The 17,749-nt window shown below is 38.8% G+C and overlaps 1 protein-coding gene across 2 annotated transcripts; it reads right to left on the bottom strand.

The window, feature by feature from the left end:
- Positions 1-7: 7 nt before the first annotated feature.
- LOC128178989 (WD repeat-containing protein 81-like) lies at positions 8-16,932 on the bottom strand. 2 transcript variants are annotated; one of them, XM_052846442.1, is made up of 26 exons: positions 16,737-16,932; positions 16,020-16,198; positions 15,614-15,755; positions 14,233-15,333; positions 13,828-14,007; positions 13,472-13,512; positions 13,008-13,155; positions 12,699-12,880; positions 11,322-12,348; positions 10,609-10,921; positions 10,372-10,511; positions 8,428-8,547; positions 7,842-8,124; positions 7,506-7,664; positions 7,179-7,296; positions 6,860-6,972; positions 6,071-6,224; positions 5,480-5,550; positions 5,062-5,242; positions 4,828-4,930; positions 4,217-4,350; positions 4,066-4,127; positions 2,966-3,105; positions 1,588-1,687; positions 1,114-1,214; positions 8-489 (listed from the first exon to the last, which is right to left on the bottom strand). In XM_052846442.1, the coding sequence occupies exons 1-26, from the start codon at positions 16,815-16,817 to the stop codon at positions 361-363; spliced, it is 5,502 nt and encodes a 1,833-aa protein (XP_052702402.1). In that variant the 5' UTR covers positions 16,818-16,932; the 3' UTR covers positions 8-360. The 2 variants fall into 2 exon arrangements, with proteins under 2 accessions (XP_052702402.1, XP_052702403.1); XM_052846443.1 differs by having other exon boundaries at positions 7,179-7,293.
- Positions 16,933-17,749: the final 817 nt, after the last annotated feature.

Below are 17,749 nucleotides of genomic sequence, written 5' to 3'. Positions count from 1 at the left end.
AGAGTCGGATAATTAGTGACATTTATTGCATACTATAAAAATAGAAAATAAATCAAAATTAAAAAATACAATGACTATAACGTTCACTGCAGGGTGACAAGATATACATGTGTGACTCGGTGCTCCAAGAGCGAGTATTATTGCACTGACAACATGGCTATGGAATCAAACAAACAAACAACAAATAGCACAGTCAACATTTTTAAAATGTTAAAATAACTTTGATTCGATATATATTTTATGGTTTGTCCAAATAATAGAATCTTTTTGACACATTCCCAGACACTGGCGGGTGTTCGTAATGAACTCTCTAATACAGCAATAGTCACGTGACACTGACGCGTGATCGGGGTGAACTCTCTAACACAGCAGTCGTATACTGCCGTTGTCGGCGCCCAGAAGCAGGGTCCGGTTGAGCGGGAGAACAGCCAGACTGGTCAACACACCTTTAAAGGTGTCGGACCTCAACTTGGCGGAGGTAAAACTCGCCTGAAAAAAAAAACCCTCACTGAATAATGCTTGATTGTAAAAACTTTATGTATACAACAGGTTTAAAATTCCGCATGCGTTACCAGAATTTATTTCATGGCCTTACACATTTACATCCTAACTTTGTACTAATATATATTGATCAACAAAACGGGAAACCTACTGAATCCTTGCAGTGAGGTAGTGTTTCTTTGACACAGGGGAATAACATGCGATATCCTATATTATAAGGATTGTGTTTCAAATTCTCCAACTGCTCTGTGAATTTATAGGCTGTAACTGTTTCATTTTAATTCATTTCAGAAAACTTTTTTGTAATTGACATATGATTTAAATATACGTTTTGCTTTGATTTAATATTAGTAACAATCCTCTAATATTGTAAAAAGATTTTTTTTTGTTGCTGCTGATTCTTTGATCTAATGAATACAGATGTCTACTCTATTTCCATTGCAGGCCATGGCATAAAAATTAACTCCTAATATCATATAAATATCACATTCCTGATATATAAGGTAACACAAAACTTTAATTGAGGTTATGAAATATGAATTTTACCATTTTCAAAATAAATCTAATAACATGCATGTTCACACTGTGTAACAATATAACAAGATGGTGTACCTGGGCGTCCACAGAGGAATGTACACCTATCCTGTTCCCGGTGGTGGCACTGATCACCTGGTCTCTGAAGAAGGTAAAACAGTGGGCCGGCTCTGTGTGACCTAAATATATATCAAATGTGACCTAAATATATATCATACATGTACGAGCTGTGGGCCCGCTCTGTGTAACCTATTATCAGATACAAGGTCAGTTGACCTAATATGGTTTATACTTGACCTATATATTATTATTTACCATGGAACATAATTTACAAGGTTATTTGATATGATATGGTTTATACATGGTCAGTAAATTCCATACAATGTATGTATAAACCGTGTTCGGTCAATTACAAACCATGTAACAAATATACCTTACATTGTAATATCATTGCAAAGTATTGTCAAAATTCATTGCATGTTTGATATCAGCATATTGGTTCAACAATGTAATTAAAGTTTTTATTCACCTATCAGCTCAGTAAGTATTTACCTTTAAGTATACAAGCATCCTTAATGTCCTCAGAGTTCCAGACCTTCATTGTGTTATCAAAAGAGGTTGATACAAAGGTATTTTTGTTGAAAGCTTTTACCTGTGAAATCAAGGACAGTAAAGTGAGCAATCACAACATACAATCTCACTCACAGCATACAATCTCACTCGCAGCATACACTCTCACGCACAGCATACAATCTCACAACATACATTTTCACTCACAGCATAAAATCTCACTCACAGCATAAAATCTCACAACATACAATCTCACTCACAACATACAATCTCAATCACAGCATACAATCTCACATCATACAATCTCACTCACAGCATACAATCTCACAACATACAATTTCACTCACAGCATAAAATCTCACTCACAGCATACAATCTCACAACATACAATCTCACTCACAACCTACAATCTCACTCACAGCATAAAATCTCACATCATACAATCTCACGCACAGCATACAATCTCACAACATACAATTTCACTCACAGCATAAAATCTCACTCACAGCATACAATCTCACAACATACAATCTCACTCACAACCTACAATCTCACTCACAGCATAAAATCTCACATCATACAATCTCACTCACAGCATACAATCTCACAACATACAATTTCACTCACAGCATACAATCTCACAATATACAATCTCAATCACAGCATACAATCTCACTCACAACATACAATCTCAATCACAGCATACAATCTTGCTCACAACAAACAATCTTGCTCACATCATACAATCTCACTCACAGCATACAACCTCACAGCATAAAATCTCACTCACAGCATACAACCTCACAGCATACAATCTCACTCACAGCATACTATCTCACTCACACTATACAATCTCACAGCATACAATCTCACAGCATACAATATCACTCACATCATACAATCTCACAGCATACAATCTCACAGCATACAATCTCACAGCATACAATCTCACTCACAACATACTATCTCACTCACAGCATACAATCTCACAGCATACAATCTCACTCATGGCATACTGTCTATCTCATCCACAGCATACAATCTCACATCCATGAGATACATGTACCTCACATCAATACTGCAGAAACTGGTGTTTGAAAATCAAATTAGAGAGTGAAGTTGTTTTAAGAAAAAGAAAAGCATTGTAACAAATTGTTATTTTAAATAAAACAAATGCTCTATTATGCAAGTAAAGGTACATGTAGTTGTGTGAATTCTTGTTCCTCTTTTTGGAAAATACCCTTTATTGTTTTGAAATTTTAAAATTTCCCCTACAGCATGCCAGAATATAATTTCCTGTATTCTCTGTTATCTAGTACAGTGTATATGTTGTGTCAGCTGTAATAACCTCCCCTGTTACCTGTAGAATCTCGCCTTCGTGTCCCTTCCATGTGGCCATCAGGTACCCTGTTCTTTGATCCAGCAATGACATCAGTCCAGATGAAAATCCAATGGCGATCCAGCTGTTGTCTGGACTGACAGTCAGGGACCGAATCAGACCTGTAATACAGGGTGTTGTCAAAGTGTTAAACGATCAGGCCTGTAATACAGGGTATTGTCAAAATATTAAAGGATCATGAACCAACAGTTTCAAATCAGAATTGTTTTTGTTCACTAAATGAGGCCTGATAAACAAAGTACATTTACTTAAATGTACAAATAGTCATCTAACAACATCATTATCAGTGTGAGTACATGTCAAGTTAAATCCTTCCCCATGCCATTAAGGTGCATAAAGTCAATGCTTATCCACAGTTTCCATGGTGCTAAGCGGATGAGAGTCAGTGACTCCCCCTGGATTAAACACCAGTCCATAGCAGGTTAACTTTTAGCATAAGCCAGTACCCAATCCCAGTTTGGTGGACTGAGACAATGTAGATGAAGTGCCTTGTCAAAGTGCACAACACACAATATCAAGTGACCACATTGAGGTTTGAACCAGCGACCTTTTGGTTACTGGCCTAACGCCTATGACCACTGAGCCATATGCTGCATATGTGAGTACATGAACTATATTTAAACCTAACCAACATCAACAAATTTCTCTGTTGGTGGTAAATCACATTTGAACCTCTATCCTTAATGAGTATACTTTCTAAAAAGGTAAACAATAACAAAACAAGTTCTGAAATGTACTGTGGTTTCATTTATTTTCGTGGGTATCAATTTTCGTGGATTTTCTGAAAACCACAGTTTCAAGGATACATAATTTCGTGGCCAATGATCCAATCAATACATAATGTTAGTTGAAATTGCACTTCAATGAACATTTAATTTCATGGATCAACTTAACAACGAAATCCACGAAAATTGGTATTCAACGAATATTGATGAAACCACAGTATTTGAATTATCCTATACAGGTACATACATGTATGGTACAAGTAAGCCATTAAATAATTCTTTATGAATAAAGTTATTACTATTACATCAGGCTTACATATCTTGGTCTCCACTTACCAGCAGATGTAGTTGAGGTTTTAAACTCGTGTGCATACCCAGCAGTTCTCATATCTAAGTACCTAAATCAAAGCAGACAGAAATCCAATGATAAAAACTTCCAGAGGACATTAATCCTGTACTAAAGAGTCATTTAAAACATGTAACTGACCTGAGAACAGATTCATTCGTTGCCGTGACGACCATCGTGCTGGGGGCGGGAAGTGATGTCATGGCTGTGATTGGTTGGTTTGAACCGTTTGTATCTAACTGTCTCAAAGTTCTATTGACAAATGGATCCCATATCTATGAAACATAATTATTTGAACATTTACTTGAGTAATTAAGCTGCTTTTAATTATTACATACGTACTTTGAGTAGAATCATTCTGAGAATATTCTGCATAAACAATCTACCCTAGCTCCCCATCCCCAATCTACATGTGCAATGTCTGCAGAATGCACACAGTTTACTGCAGTTTTTTCTTTGTTACCCATAAATAAAGGTCATATCAACCATACTGAATTTTATTGCAGTGTTAAATAAGTGGAATTCAGAAATTAATTTGGGAAATAGGGAGGGGATTTGTTTTGGGGTACTTTTATTTAGCTTAGTATATACAATATAATCTTAAAAGTTTAATTCATGACGATAAATAAGACAACTTGGACTTGTGGATGGAGAAATAATCCATCCCTTAGTTTCAATGGGATGGAGTTAAGAAAGATATTACCATACCACAGAAACATTTATTACATGAGCCCATCTTGATGACTACTCACTCTGACAGCACTATCACAGGACGCCACCAGCTGTACAGAATCCAGGTACACAATGGAGAAAATCGACTTCTTGTGCTCCCTGTATGTCTCCTGACATTTACATCTACAAGAGTCCAGGAATTACATTCATGTTAAACCACAACTACTCAAAGTTTAATATGTATGGTCTTTGGGTAGGACTTTATATTTTAAGTGATATGGAGAATTAGGTCACACAGAGTTGTCTGCCCCTACCTCCCACTTCCGTCCCCAAAGCTCCGTATGGACCAGAGCCTGACAGTCTTATCCTTGCTGGCGCTGATAAAGGAGTTCTCGTTGTCCAGGGCGACCAGAGCGCGAATGCTGCTGGTGTGTCCCTCGAACGTCTGCAGCTTGATCTGTTTGAAGTTAAACATGGAGTCTCGCTCACTTAGTCCTATAGAGGAGAAAACAATATCAGGTTTATCATTTAGTAACCGCTATCATTTACATATCCATACAAATATATATATAAAGTATAGATTTCATATTCATAATAACGAATGAATTCAAAACATTTCCAGACATCTGAAAATTATGTAACATTTTTCAATTTACATAAAATCAACCAACAATAGATACACAACTAGAATATCCTGATCTCTATGGAATTCATAGAAGCTTTAGACAATACCTAGTTCATGCTCCCAGTAAGCCAGCCAGTTCCCCTTCAGGTGCCTCTGTTTATGTCTTTCTTTGTATTCACTGAAAATTTCACTCATATGTACAAAATGAGGACATAACAGTAGAAATCACAGAAATGGATATATAATGGTCCTAGACTGGACAATAACAAAAGTGGAAATTCAAATAAAGATTCAAAATCCACTGTGCATAAGTATTATTTACTGTATACAGGGTTATTTTTTGCCACATGTAATTTTAGTCCAGCTACATTTGCAAACAGTTTTGCCCCATCTTGAATTCGCCCAGAAACAGTTGTGTTTAAAGAGAAATAATTTAAGACATTAGAATTCGCTAGACTTAAATTTGCCCACTGACAATGAGGGCGAAAGGGTAAAAAAGTAAAACTGGGGTGAATATTTCCCTGTGTACAGTATCACACTACATTTAGATGTTTTATGTCTTTGTCTGAAATTCATATTTAGACTTTGATCCTTTAAGATATCACATTACATGTACAAGAAGATATTTTCATGTATGTCTGAAATTCAGATACCGTACATAAATGTTTCTTGGAAACAGTCGCTTTTCTCTTACTTACCATTTGGTTTCATCCGGATCCAGAGTGAGAATCCTGGAGGAGCGGTGAATTGGTCCGAATCGGATCAGATCCGTCTGGATATTAGCGACCTCAATCTTGTTGCCTACAAGGCCTGCGGCTGACTGCTCAGAAGGTGGGGGAGGAATGTACTCCTCTGAAAGAGAAATGTTTGAGCTTAGTTAATGTTTGAATGTTAAAGTTTAGTTACATGTAATGTTTGGGTTTAGTAATTGTTTGGGTTTAATTTATTTAATGTTTTGGTTTAGTTAATGTTTTGGTTTAGTTACATGTAATGTTTGGGTTTAGTTAATGTTTGAGTTTCGTTAATGTTTGGGTTTAGTTAGTGTTTAGAAAGTAAAGAAGTATTAAAAATAATAAAGATGCATGTAAATAGTTTTACAGATAGAGTAATGGTTATGTAATACTTAAAATTTATTTTTTTTACTGCGTAGCTGGTGTTTGTACGAATTCACATTAGTTTAAGATTATAAACATTCAGCATGACCTCTCAGGATTCAAGTCTTATCCATTGTCAAGGGAAGTTCCCCCATCACTAAATGTTGGCTAAAAATCTATATCAAAACATCCAAGGCATTTACATGTATCTATCCTAAGATGTTTAATCAAAGTTCTGTTATCATTTTTCTAAGAGGATGGCTCTAGGGAAATATCAACCTACCCCGCATTATCATTATTCAGTGGTGGTGAGGATTTATCTGTAAGAAGTAGACTCTAAAGAATGGTTGACCTGTCCCACTCTAGCATTATTCATTGTGGGTGAGGATTTACCTGTAGGAGAGGTGGGCTCTGAGGAATGATCGACCTGTCCCACATTGACATCATACTGGGTACATAGCTGTCTGATGAGGTCCTCGTTGGGAAGGAACTGCTCCATGTGAGTGCTAAAATCACAGAATGAAAGCTTACATCAACTGACAATACTGATTGTTACTTCAGCCAGTGAGGTTCTGAATCAAAAGGAATAACAGTATTGAACTGAATCTTCAGTTCGCAAAATGTAAGTGGGAACATCTACCATTACTAGAAGAAACATAACATCAGTAGGTGCCCCCTTATAAAGTACACAATGATGCGTAATGATACTTACTTTCCAAAAATTCTGAGGAATGGAATGTAAGAAGCCATGGCAAGCTCGGGATTGAAGACATCAGCCAACTCCTGCTTCATTTTTTCCACATCCTTCACAGTACCCTCTGGTGAGTCTTCTTAAAATGAAAAACAAAACAAAGATAAATTAGAATAATATGCGAGTATGATATGTGTGTAAAAACTCATACTATACAGCTGCTGCTGCAGTTTTCTTCTTTGTCAGAGATGAGAGAACAGCAGACTGTAAACCCTGCCCCCCTGCTGTAATGTGAACCCTGCCCCCCTGCCGTACTGTGAACCCTGCCCCCTTGCTGTACTGTGGTACCTTTATCCTCGGTGTGGTTGTGGGCCAGGGAGTGAGATTTACGGACGGTCCAGGAGCTGTGGTGGGAGTCCAGACTCTGGATACTGACCGGTGTCCCTATTCTGTACTCATTGGTGTGGGAGTCTATCTTGATGTTACAGTAGTCATCTGATGAACCAGCTATAAAATGGACATCCAAACCACATTACCATATGCTTCTAATCACTGCTTCACTATAAACAACTAATACATGGAAAATTTTTAAACAAGCTTTATCTTCCAAAACTGATTATACAGTCATGTAGTTTAATTACATGTAAATTAAGACATTTTCTGTAACCATTTTATATTAAGCACCTGGGTTTCCTGCCCCCTGTTTGTTATCAGACAGACTCTGTGAGGACTCAGAGCGTAACATCTGCTGGCCATACACCTGATTAAAGGAGGAGAAGAAGTCCTTGAGGACCCCTGTCATCTGGTTCCGGGTCATCTCGAACCCGAGCCGGAGACCAATCACGTACACAACGTCCACCAGTTTATGGCAGATCACTGTCCGAATCGTGCTGCCCCCAGGGAAGTGATAGGAAGGGGAGGAAACCAGCTTACTTGTAGGACCAAGGACCTCCTTTATTATTGTCTCCTGCAAAAACAAATCCAGAAATAAAGGGAGCTATACAGTACAATTAAACACATGTATGTTTTAAGTAATGAATTTTGAATATGGGCAGTTTGTCAGCTGAAAAACTGTCAAAACTACTGTTACTAGTATTCTCAATCAAATCTTAACTCTTTAACCCCGTTGGGTTAAAAAATGAAGCAGGTAGATTGCAATGCAGGTTTCATGTTGTTTTATGAATACATATTCTATAAATTCATGAACACGGCTGTATTAATTTTTCATAGATATTCCTTACATGTACTACATTGAGAAAAAGTGAGTTACCTGCAGGATGTCCATAAGACTGGTGTCTGAGATCAGGGGTAACACATGGCGCATCAAAACTAGGGCACTGATCAGCCCCGCCTCTCCCTTCTGGGTCAGCCTTTTCTTGGCAAGAGTTACCTAGAAAGAGTAATCATCGATTGTAAGTACCTCTCTCCAATAACAGTACAAAGGTTAGGCTTTTTAAACATTCATGTTGGCAAGTTAGGGTTTAATAAAGAGTTCACTGCGAATGGTCCAGACACCTACCATATCTACTGTACAGGGGATGTACTGAGAATGGTCCAGACACTTACCATGTCTACCGTACAGGGGATGTACTGAGAATGGTCCAGACACCTACCATATCTACTGTACAGGGGATGTACTGAGAATGGTCCAGACACCTACCATGTCTACCGTACAGGGGATGTACTGAGAATGGTCCAGACACTTACCATGTCTACCGTACAGGGGATGTACTGAGAATGGTCCAGACACTTACCATATCTACTGTACAGGGGATGTACTGAGAATGGTCCAGACACTTACCATGTCTACCGTACAGGGGATGTACTGAGAATGGTCCAGACACCTACCATGTCTACTGTACAGGGGATGTACTGAGAATGGTCCAGACACCTACCATATCTATTGTACAGGGGATGTACTGAGAATGGTCCAGACACCTACCATGTCTACCGTACAGGGGATGTACTGAGAATGGTCCAGACACTTACCATGTCTACCGTACAGGGGATGTACTGAGAATGGTCCAGACACCTACCATATCTACTGTACAGGGGATGTACTGAGAATGGTCCAGACACTTACCATATCTACTGTACAGGGGATGTACTGAGAATGGTCCAGACACCTACCATGTCTACCGTACAGGGGATGTACTGAGAATGGTCCAGACACCTACCATATCTATTGTACAGGGGATGTACTGAGAATGGTCCAGACACCTACCATGTCTACCGTACAGGGGATGTACTGAGAATGGTCCAGACACTTACCATGTCTACCGTACAGGGGATGTACTGAGAATGGTCCAGACACCTACCATATCTATTGTACAGGGGATGTACTGAGAATGGTCCAGACACCTACCATGTCTACTGTACAGGGGATGTACTGAGAATGGTCCAGACACCTACCATATCTATTGTACAGGGGATGTACTGAGAATGGTCCAGACACCTACCATATCTACAGTACAGGGGATGTACTGAGAATGGTCCAGACACCTACCATATCTATTGTACAGGGGATGTACTGAGAATGGTCCAGACACCTACCATGTCTACTGTACAGGGGATGTACTGAGAATGGTCCAGACACTTACCATATCTATTGTACAGGGGATGTACTGAGAATGGTCCAGACACCTACCATATCTACTGTACAGGGGATGTACTGAGAATGGTCCAGACACCTACCATATCTACTGTACAGGGGATGTACTGAGAATGGTCCAGACACCTACCATATCTATTGTACAGGGGATGTACTGAGAATGGTCTAGACACTTACCATATCTATTGTACAGGGGATGTACTGAGAATGGTCCAGACACCTACCATATCTACAGTACAGGGGATGTACTGAGAATGGTCCAGACACCTACCATATCTATTGTACAGGGGATGTACTGAGAATGGTCCAGACACTTACCATGTCTACTGTACAGGGGATGTACTGAGAATGGTCTAGACACTTACCATATCTATTGTACAGGGGATGTACTGAGAATGGTCCAGACACCTAGTACCATATCTACTGTACAGGGGATGTACTGAGAATGGTCTAGACACTTACCATATCTATTGTACAGGGGATGTACTGAGAATGGTCCAGACACCTACCATATCTACAGTACAGGGGATGTACTGAGAATGGTCCAGACACTTACCATGTCTACTGTACAGGGGATGTACTGAGAATGGTCCAGACACCTACCATGTCTACTGTACAGGGGATGTACTGCAGTAGCACCACTTGCTGTCCATATAACTGAGAGATTTCTGACAGGCACTCCAACACTCGGTGAGCATTTCTGTCTCCAAACACGAGGCGCGACGTCTTACTGAACCTCTTCTCTGTACATTATATACAAGATCAATGAAACTACCATGCATATTTACATGTATATCAAAATCTCATCAAGATTGGAATAATACATTGGACACATCTAACCTGAATCTGTGATGGTGATGAGTTGTTCATCTCCAAGGTAACATAAAGTGAGCATACGGATCAGATTTCTAGACAAGTACTTAGCCGTCAGTACGCAGCCCAGTCGTCGTGACAACCACTTGATGCTCTCTGTGGCTACGTCCTTGATATTGACGACTTCTGACTCGGACTTTTCCGACATGGTGCTGGCAAATTCATCTGTCTCACTGCGCACCATGCCTGAGGCCTTTGTAGAGGTCGCCAATTGAGCACCTCTCGTGTCAGTGGCCGCATAGTTGTGCTGGGGACTAATGTCTCTATCTTCTCCATCATCCTTAAATACACAATTACCCAAACATCTCAAATTACTTTTATCCTTATTCTGTTTCAAACATATTTTTTACAACTGCTGTGCTCCTAATAATAGGCCCCAAGTGAAAAAAAAAACTGGATATCTTATGATACGGTATATCTACATGTATTTTTTTGTGATAATCTATTTTTTACTTTTTGGTTAGCATTTGAGAATTTAAAAAAATTAGAAATCATGCAGAAATGATATCTGTTATTATGAACTATAAAATATTCAAAAATAAAAGAAATAACTAACACAAATGAAAATTTAACACAAATGCTTCATTTTTTACAAAATTTACACCCCCCCCCCAAAAAAAAAACCCATTGAAATAAATTCCCTTATAAATATAATAACTGCAGTGTCAGAAACAACTGACCTGGAACTGCAGACTGTGTGTGTCCTCTTCAAGGTCACTGACTGACTCCTCCCTCTGGGTGGGGTCAATCAGCCCTGACAGACTGTGGATGGATGTTTTGTCTGCTGAATCCTCGTCCTGTGACATATCACTCATTTGCTCTGCGTCTTCCTCATCTTCCACCGATCCAGACTCCATCTGACCACCATCGTAATCCCCAACAAACTCGTCCTCACTGCCCTCCTCAGGAGCTGTGTCCTCATAGGACTGGGAATCATCATCGCTGGCACACTCCTCCTTCACTGGAGGTAGCTCCTGCACCGACTCCCTCTGGGATTCCACGTTGTTGGTATACCCACTGTCTACATACAGGTCCTCAAATACGTAGTCCCTGTACCCAGCAACAGCCTCTACCAGCAGAGTGGAGAAGTTGTGAAGAAATACGCTGAGTCCGAGTCGTACCAACAACTGGACCAGGAACGATCGGTGGTAAATCTTCATGTGTTTGGGAGTTGACTGCTCTACATTAAATATTCTCACTAAATAGGGCAGGAATATCCTGGATGTTTCTTTCTGACCCAGTTCTTGTCCAATGAGGTTGAAGAGTGACCATGCTGCCTGCACTGCAGTGTCCTCCTGGCCAAATAAGTCCTGGACGTAGGGCAGAACTAGCTCAATCCCCTCCTCCCCATAGCAACCCTGGTTCTCCTCAAGGAAGTGCTGCAGGATAGTGACCTTCTCCCTGGAGATGACCTTAATGAGCTTGTCTTTCTCCATCAAGTTGTTGTTTTTCCATCGGATTTGTTCTATTTCCTGCTCCTTGTGTTTCAGGTTACAGATACACTCGTACAGCTGGGGGAAGTAGGCTGGGAAGGGAACCAGGTTAACAAAGGGGTGGAGGAGCTGGGCGGGGGTGGGGGGAGGCAGCCCCCTGGAGTTCACTGTAGGGTACCTGAACAGACAAAGGTGAGGCCTAGTGGTCAGGTTCTCCAGGGCAGATTTAGACTTGTGCAGGTAGAGCACCTCCTGAACAAGAGAGACAATGCACCTACAACAAAGACAAACTTGGTGATCAATTATCTTTATTACCGTACTAATGTATGGAACAATGAAAAATTGATGTTCAGTTTTTTAGGCATCGCTAAATTATGTCAAATCTTGTGATATTGTTTGATTTTTCAAATTAATTTTTTCTTTACAAAATCTGCTGTACAATAAAAAAAATTCTGCCAGCTACTGTAATATTATTGTTTAATTATTAGACAGAGAAACTAAGGATTACTGTTTTTGGTCTCAAAAAGACAAAGAAATTGGTTCAATATACCAACAAATCTTTCCTATACACCTGACAATGGTAATTGACCTTGGTATTGCATTTTAGAGTCCATGAATATTTACCTTGGCATGACGCTGGGGTTTTCCCTGTACACCTGACACAGGTAAGTGAAGCGGTCATCCAGGGACCAGGATCTGTCCTGGAACTGTACCTGGTCCTTCAAGAAGATCTCACAGGCCAGGCAGGCGAAGCTCTGGACGTCCCTCCACACCGCGTCCGTCACACAGTCCAGTCCAAGGGCTGCCTACAGATAGTCAACAGGTTGCAAAAACGCCATGCTTACATGTAGGTACGATAGCTTTAAACAATTTTTTAGGAACTTAACAAAAATTTGGTGGTAATGCAATACACGCAGAGAGAATTACACTTACTTCTTGCTCTGTTTTCTTTGGCATTTGTTTGAACGTTTTACTGGAGAATAAAAATGAAGCCTCCAGCTGATTTAGATCAGCGAGAGGATCATACATCTTTGGCAGGGTAATTCTATCACTCTCAGGTCCTTTAATTTGTTTAATTTGCCTGTACATTATAAAGAGCAATGGTTCAAAAAAGTTCTTCTAGTTTTATTTATCTCTTAGATTAGATTTAAAAAACTCTAGCACTAAGAGCATTTTGCTTTCTACAAACAAGAGAAAATTTGAAATATCTGAATACTCAAGCATCATGACTGTAAATGTTCTAAAATGGACCTAGGTTAGAGAAAAGTATATCATCGAAATTCTCTTCTAACTGAGCTTACACAAATTATTCAGTAGACACTAAACCATGTACCTTAAGTTTGTACTTTCATAACACATGACAGTGTAAATAAGACAAAAAAAGGAAGAAAGGTTACCCTCTATCTGTATTATTCTCTTCTTGCAATTCAGGTAAACTCTACAAAAGATTAACATATGTAATATATACATTATATATCACATATATAATGTATATATTACATATATATACATTATATGTCACCATGACTATCATTTTGTGTGATTTAAAAAATCTACAATCAAAGTGTAAAAAGGTAAGTATAGTATATCAATTACAGATGTTTAAAAGGACTGAAGAAACATATTGTGTAACTTACAGGGATAAACTCTTTATAAAGAAAGTTACATGTTACCACGGCTTTATCATTTGATGTGATTAAAAACCTATGACTAACGTAAAAATATAAACCTGAATAAACCCCCTGCTACTTACAGGAATAAACATGTTCTTTGGTAGGCGTGGGGGTGTGGGTTGGATGGAGGTGTAGGAGGGGATCCGGTGGGGGTGGGGCTCAGTGAACAGTTGGACCACCCCATGGCTCATCACCCCAGTGTGGTTGTCCACCAATCGTAGGTTGACGTTCTTACACTGTACCGCAGCAGACCCTGACAGCTACAAGAAATTTAGACGGTAAATGTCATTTTCACTCATCAGGGCTGTTACAACTGCATGGGGTAATGTAATTAAACAAAACCTTGACTTTGCCAATTAAGATGGATAGATGACAACAAAACAATACTTTCCACATAAATTCATTCTCATTTGTAGAAATCATAACAACACATAAAGATTTTCTGCCTATAGATAGAGTCTAACCACATTATCAGGTAGCAGTACCTTATAGCCAAAGGTGAGATCAATCCAGTGGTGGAGGTCCTCAGACACCGAGTCACTCTCGAGGACCTCCAGGTGTCTCCTCACAAAGTCCTCAGCCGACTGACACCAGTTAGGCAGCTCTAGGTTAGGGAGATCTTCATGGATGGAGGTAAAAATGGTAGTGTCTGTGAAGAATTCTGGGATACATTCATCTGGAGTCCATTCCTGCATTCTTTGCATGCTGTGTGGGTACTCATTAGGAACCCATTTTGAACGGACATATTTACACAATGTAGACTTTGGAGTTTGTCTAGCTTTATATACATAGTATGTGATGTCAGAGAGAACATCAGGAACATGATGAGGAATGTGGTCACTAGAAAATGTCTGGAATGTCAGATCCAACTGGTGGTCTCCCTTGTTTAATCTGAACTTGGATACAGTGAGGTCTCTTAACCCAGTGTCTGGTCCAGAAAAGTCCATCACCCATGGCAATACCGGGTGATGATTAGGGTCACCCAACCTTCTCCCTGCTAAATGATTGAGTATCATCAGGTAATTGAAGTTGGACAGTTTTCTGTTGACCCATAAGTCCACCAGGGCAGGTAAATCCCTGAGCTCCACACTCAGCTGGTTGTAATGTTGCTGCAACTGAGGGGGCTCAATGTACTCGATCTTCTCTAGGAGAGTGACATCGATGCGAGAGTTTGTGACGGTGTCCACATTTGTACTACTCTCATTCCTGTTCAGCGCGATCTCTGTCGTATGTCTGTCCATGCTCACCGCTGACTTGTACACCCAAAGGTTCGAGTCCACCAGCACGTTGTGAATACTCAGGTCACCGACCCTGGCAGAGTGACCGTGGACCACTACCATTATCTTCAGGATCTGATACAACAGGAAGAGAGGTTTAGCGACGGACAGATTGATGATGGCGGGGCTGTAGGCCAGGATGCTGTGGATGGTGTGTGGAATGTATTTCTCTATCACAATCAGGCTATCCCCTTTCTCCTTGACGGCGTACACAGGGATAATACCTGGAGTACAACTCTCCCCCAAAAGAAATCGGGACACATTCAGGTCCTGCATACCTTCCTGGAACTTTGTCAAATTCTGGAATCCCTGAATTTAGGAAATGAAAAGCTTAAATGATAACGGCCGTTGAATTCTTTTCATATAAAATGTACTGAACTATGGTACATGTCAAATTCTTTTTAATTGCGCTACTTTTAATTAATTCAAAATCATATTGTGATGATTGATAAAATTCATTTCACTAGAATTGAGAGTAGATACATGTAGCTTCTCTTCATGACACATGTATGTGCATTTATCTTGATACATTTCAATAATTGCATCTAATTGGCTTTATCTTTAAATAATGCACCTTTGTCTCACATACCTGCAGAGAGGTTGTTGTGGGGAGTTTCCCTTCACCATACATACAGAAGACAGAGTGCCACATATCAAGGTACACTCGCTGGTGCACACTGTCCAAGTGTCCATGTAATGTGTGGGGCATGGCATTCTGCTCTGATGGATCACTGTTATCAAATCAAAATACATAGGTTTTTAAAGATATAAATAATGTTTGTACATGAAAATAGAATTATCAATGAACAATATATCTAAAACTATAGATAAAAAATCTCACTAGAAAAAAACAATGTTCTTTTTAAAAATCCAAAAAATGTAAAATGTCAAAATGATGAGACTGAGCTTGAAAGTTGAACATGATATCCCAAACTTTATTTGTGGGGAAAAATTGATGAGAATCAGTCACAGCATTCTTCACATGAAATACTTACTTTTGCTCACGGTGAGTACATTGTTCTTTGATCTTGATGACAATTCTGACCCATGGCTGAGGGATCTGTGTATTTGACTCTGCAAGCAAACCTTCTATTTCTGAATCTGATATGTTTAAGTCTGGGTCATCTGGACACCTTCCCTTTTGTACCAGCAACAGAAGCCAAGGTTCTGTTACCTAAAAATTAAAGAAAGGTAATTATAAAATAGGAAAAAACCTGCTATACATTTTTAATGCTTGGTTTTCTAAAGACGCAAATCAGTCCCAAATGAAAGCAAGATTATGTATGCAGCTGCCGTAAAATGCATTTTTTTTTTATGGGAAGAACTGTAGCTATACGACATGTCAACCTGACTTTTTTGTTATAGCTACAGATCTGCAACTTTAATAAAAAGAGAGTAAAACAATAAGCATTGAATATGCTGATCAGCTGGTAGACTTGGTAATTTGTCAATTAAAATTTCGGCAAAGTATATCAATTCGCCCTGCATGAAAGCAGTACCGCAATTATCGTGAAGTGGTTAATTGTCATTCCTTAGACTCAACATTTTAAAATACTAGGAAATAAATGGATTCAGAATAAATAAATCCGGATCAGCACACATTCTTTTTCACTCTTAGCAGAAACATTAATAACATTTAAATGACATGTTATGTATGCCTCTGCTCTTAATATAGAAACAAATGAAACGGAACGGCAGAAATTATATTTTACCAATCCAAGGAATTTTGTTGTTGACAGTTGCTTCAAAAATTTTGTGGGTATCCCAAACGATTCGAAAATCGTGTCAGCCATTTCTATGCGACAGCCTCAAAAGGTCTGTCGTCAGATGTTGCCGTTTTACATTGTAAACAGGGATCCAAACCAAAACAATATCAGCCGGGGGAGGAAGAAATTATCAGTTTCCGGATCGTCGGTGTATGACAAATTGTACAATCTTTATTCGTATTGATAAACATCCGCCAAAATAACAAAATATTTCGTAGCTAATGTGCAAATTTGAAACTCTTGTAAAAAAAATATTGAGAATTTAAAAATATTTTCTATCAGAAATTAAAAAAAATCTCAAAATCTATATTCTAAGCAAAAACTTGCTTGGATATAGGTAGTCTTAATACTGAAAACAAAGAAATTCTTAATTAATAATTAGCCTAACTTTTTGTGGCAAATTCATTATTAAAGTCACTGTAACGTTATTTATTTAATCGTATTTTCATTAGAATTTCTTATCTGTTTGTTTTGGCCTCAGGGTAATTTTCTTTAAAGAAAACACTTGTAACGTAGAACCACCCCGCCCCCCCCCCCCCCCTTTGAAAAAAATGATCAAATCAGGTTCAATGCATCATAGACATAAATATAATAGATATTGGCATCTCCGCCATAAGCGTGTTTCGTTGTTAAAAAATGTTAGGGGACCAACCTTACTTTAAGAACTACAAATTAGTAAACTGAGATAATGATCTTAAACCAAATGTATATTGTTTTAATGAGAAATGTGCATAGGTTTTAGACATTTTTTTTAAACAAGTAATTGAAAAATAGGATTAATTTATAGAAAATATATTGGCCAGCTATAAAACAACGGCAAAATCTCGGATCTCCTAAAACTCCTCTTTTATATTTTTAATAAGACATAAACTCATAAAAATATAATATTTTGAATATTTTGGTAATAGGTTTTAGCTGTTTATTAGAAAGATATACTGATTTAAACTTGGAATACTTTA

Source organism: Crassostrea angulata, chromosome 3 (genome assembly GCF_025612915.1).
Source record: "Crassostrea angulata isolate pt1a10 chromosome 3, ASM2561291v2, whole genome shotgun sequence".
NCBI classification, from domain to species: domain Eukaryota; kingdom Metazoa; phylum Mollusca; class Bivalvia; order Ostreida; family Ostreidae; genus Magallana; species Magallana angulata.
This window is presented reverse-complemented; position numbering and strand designations above follow the sequence as displayed.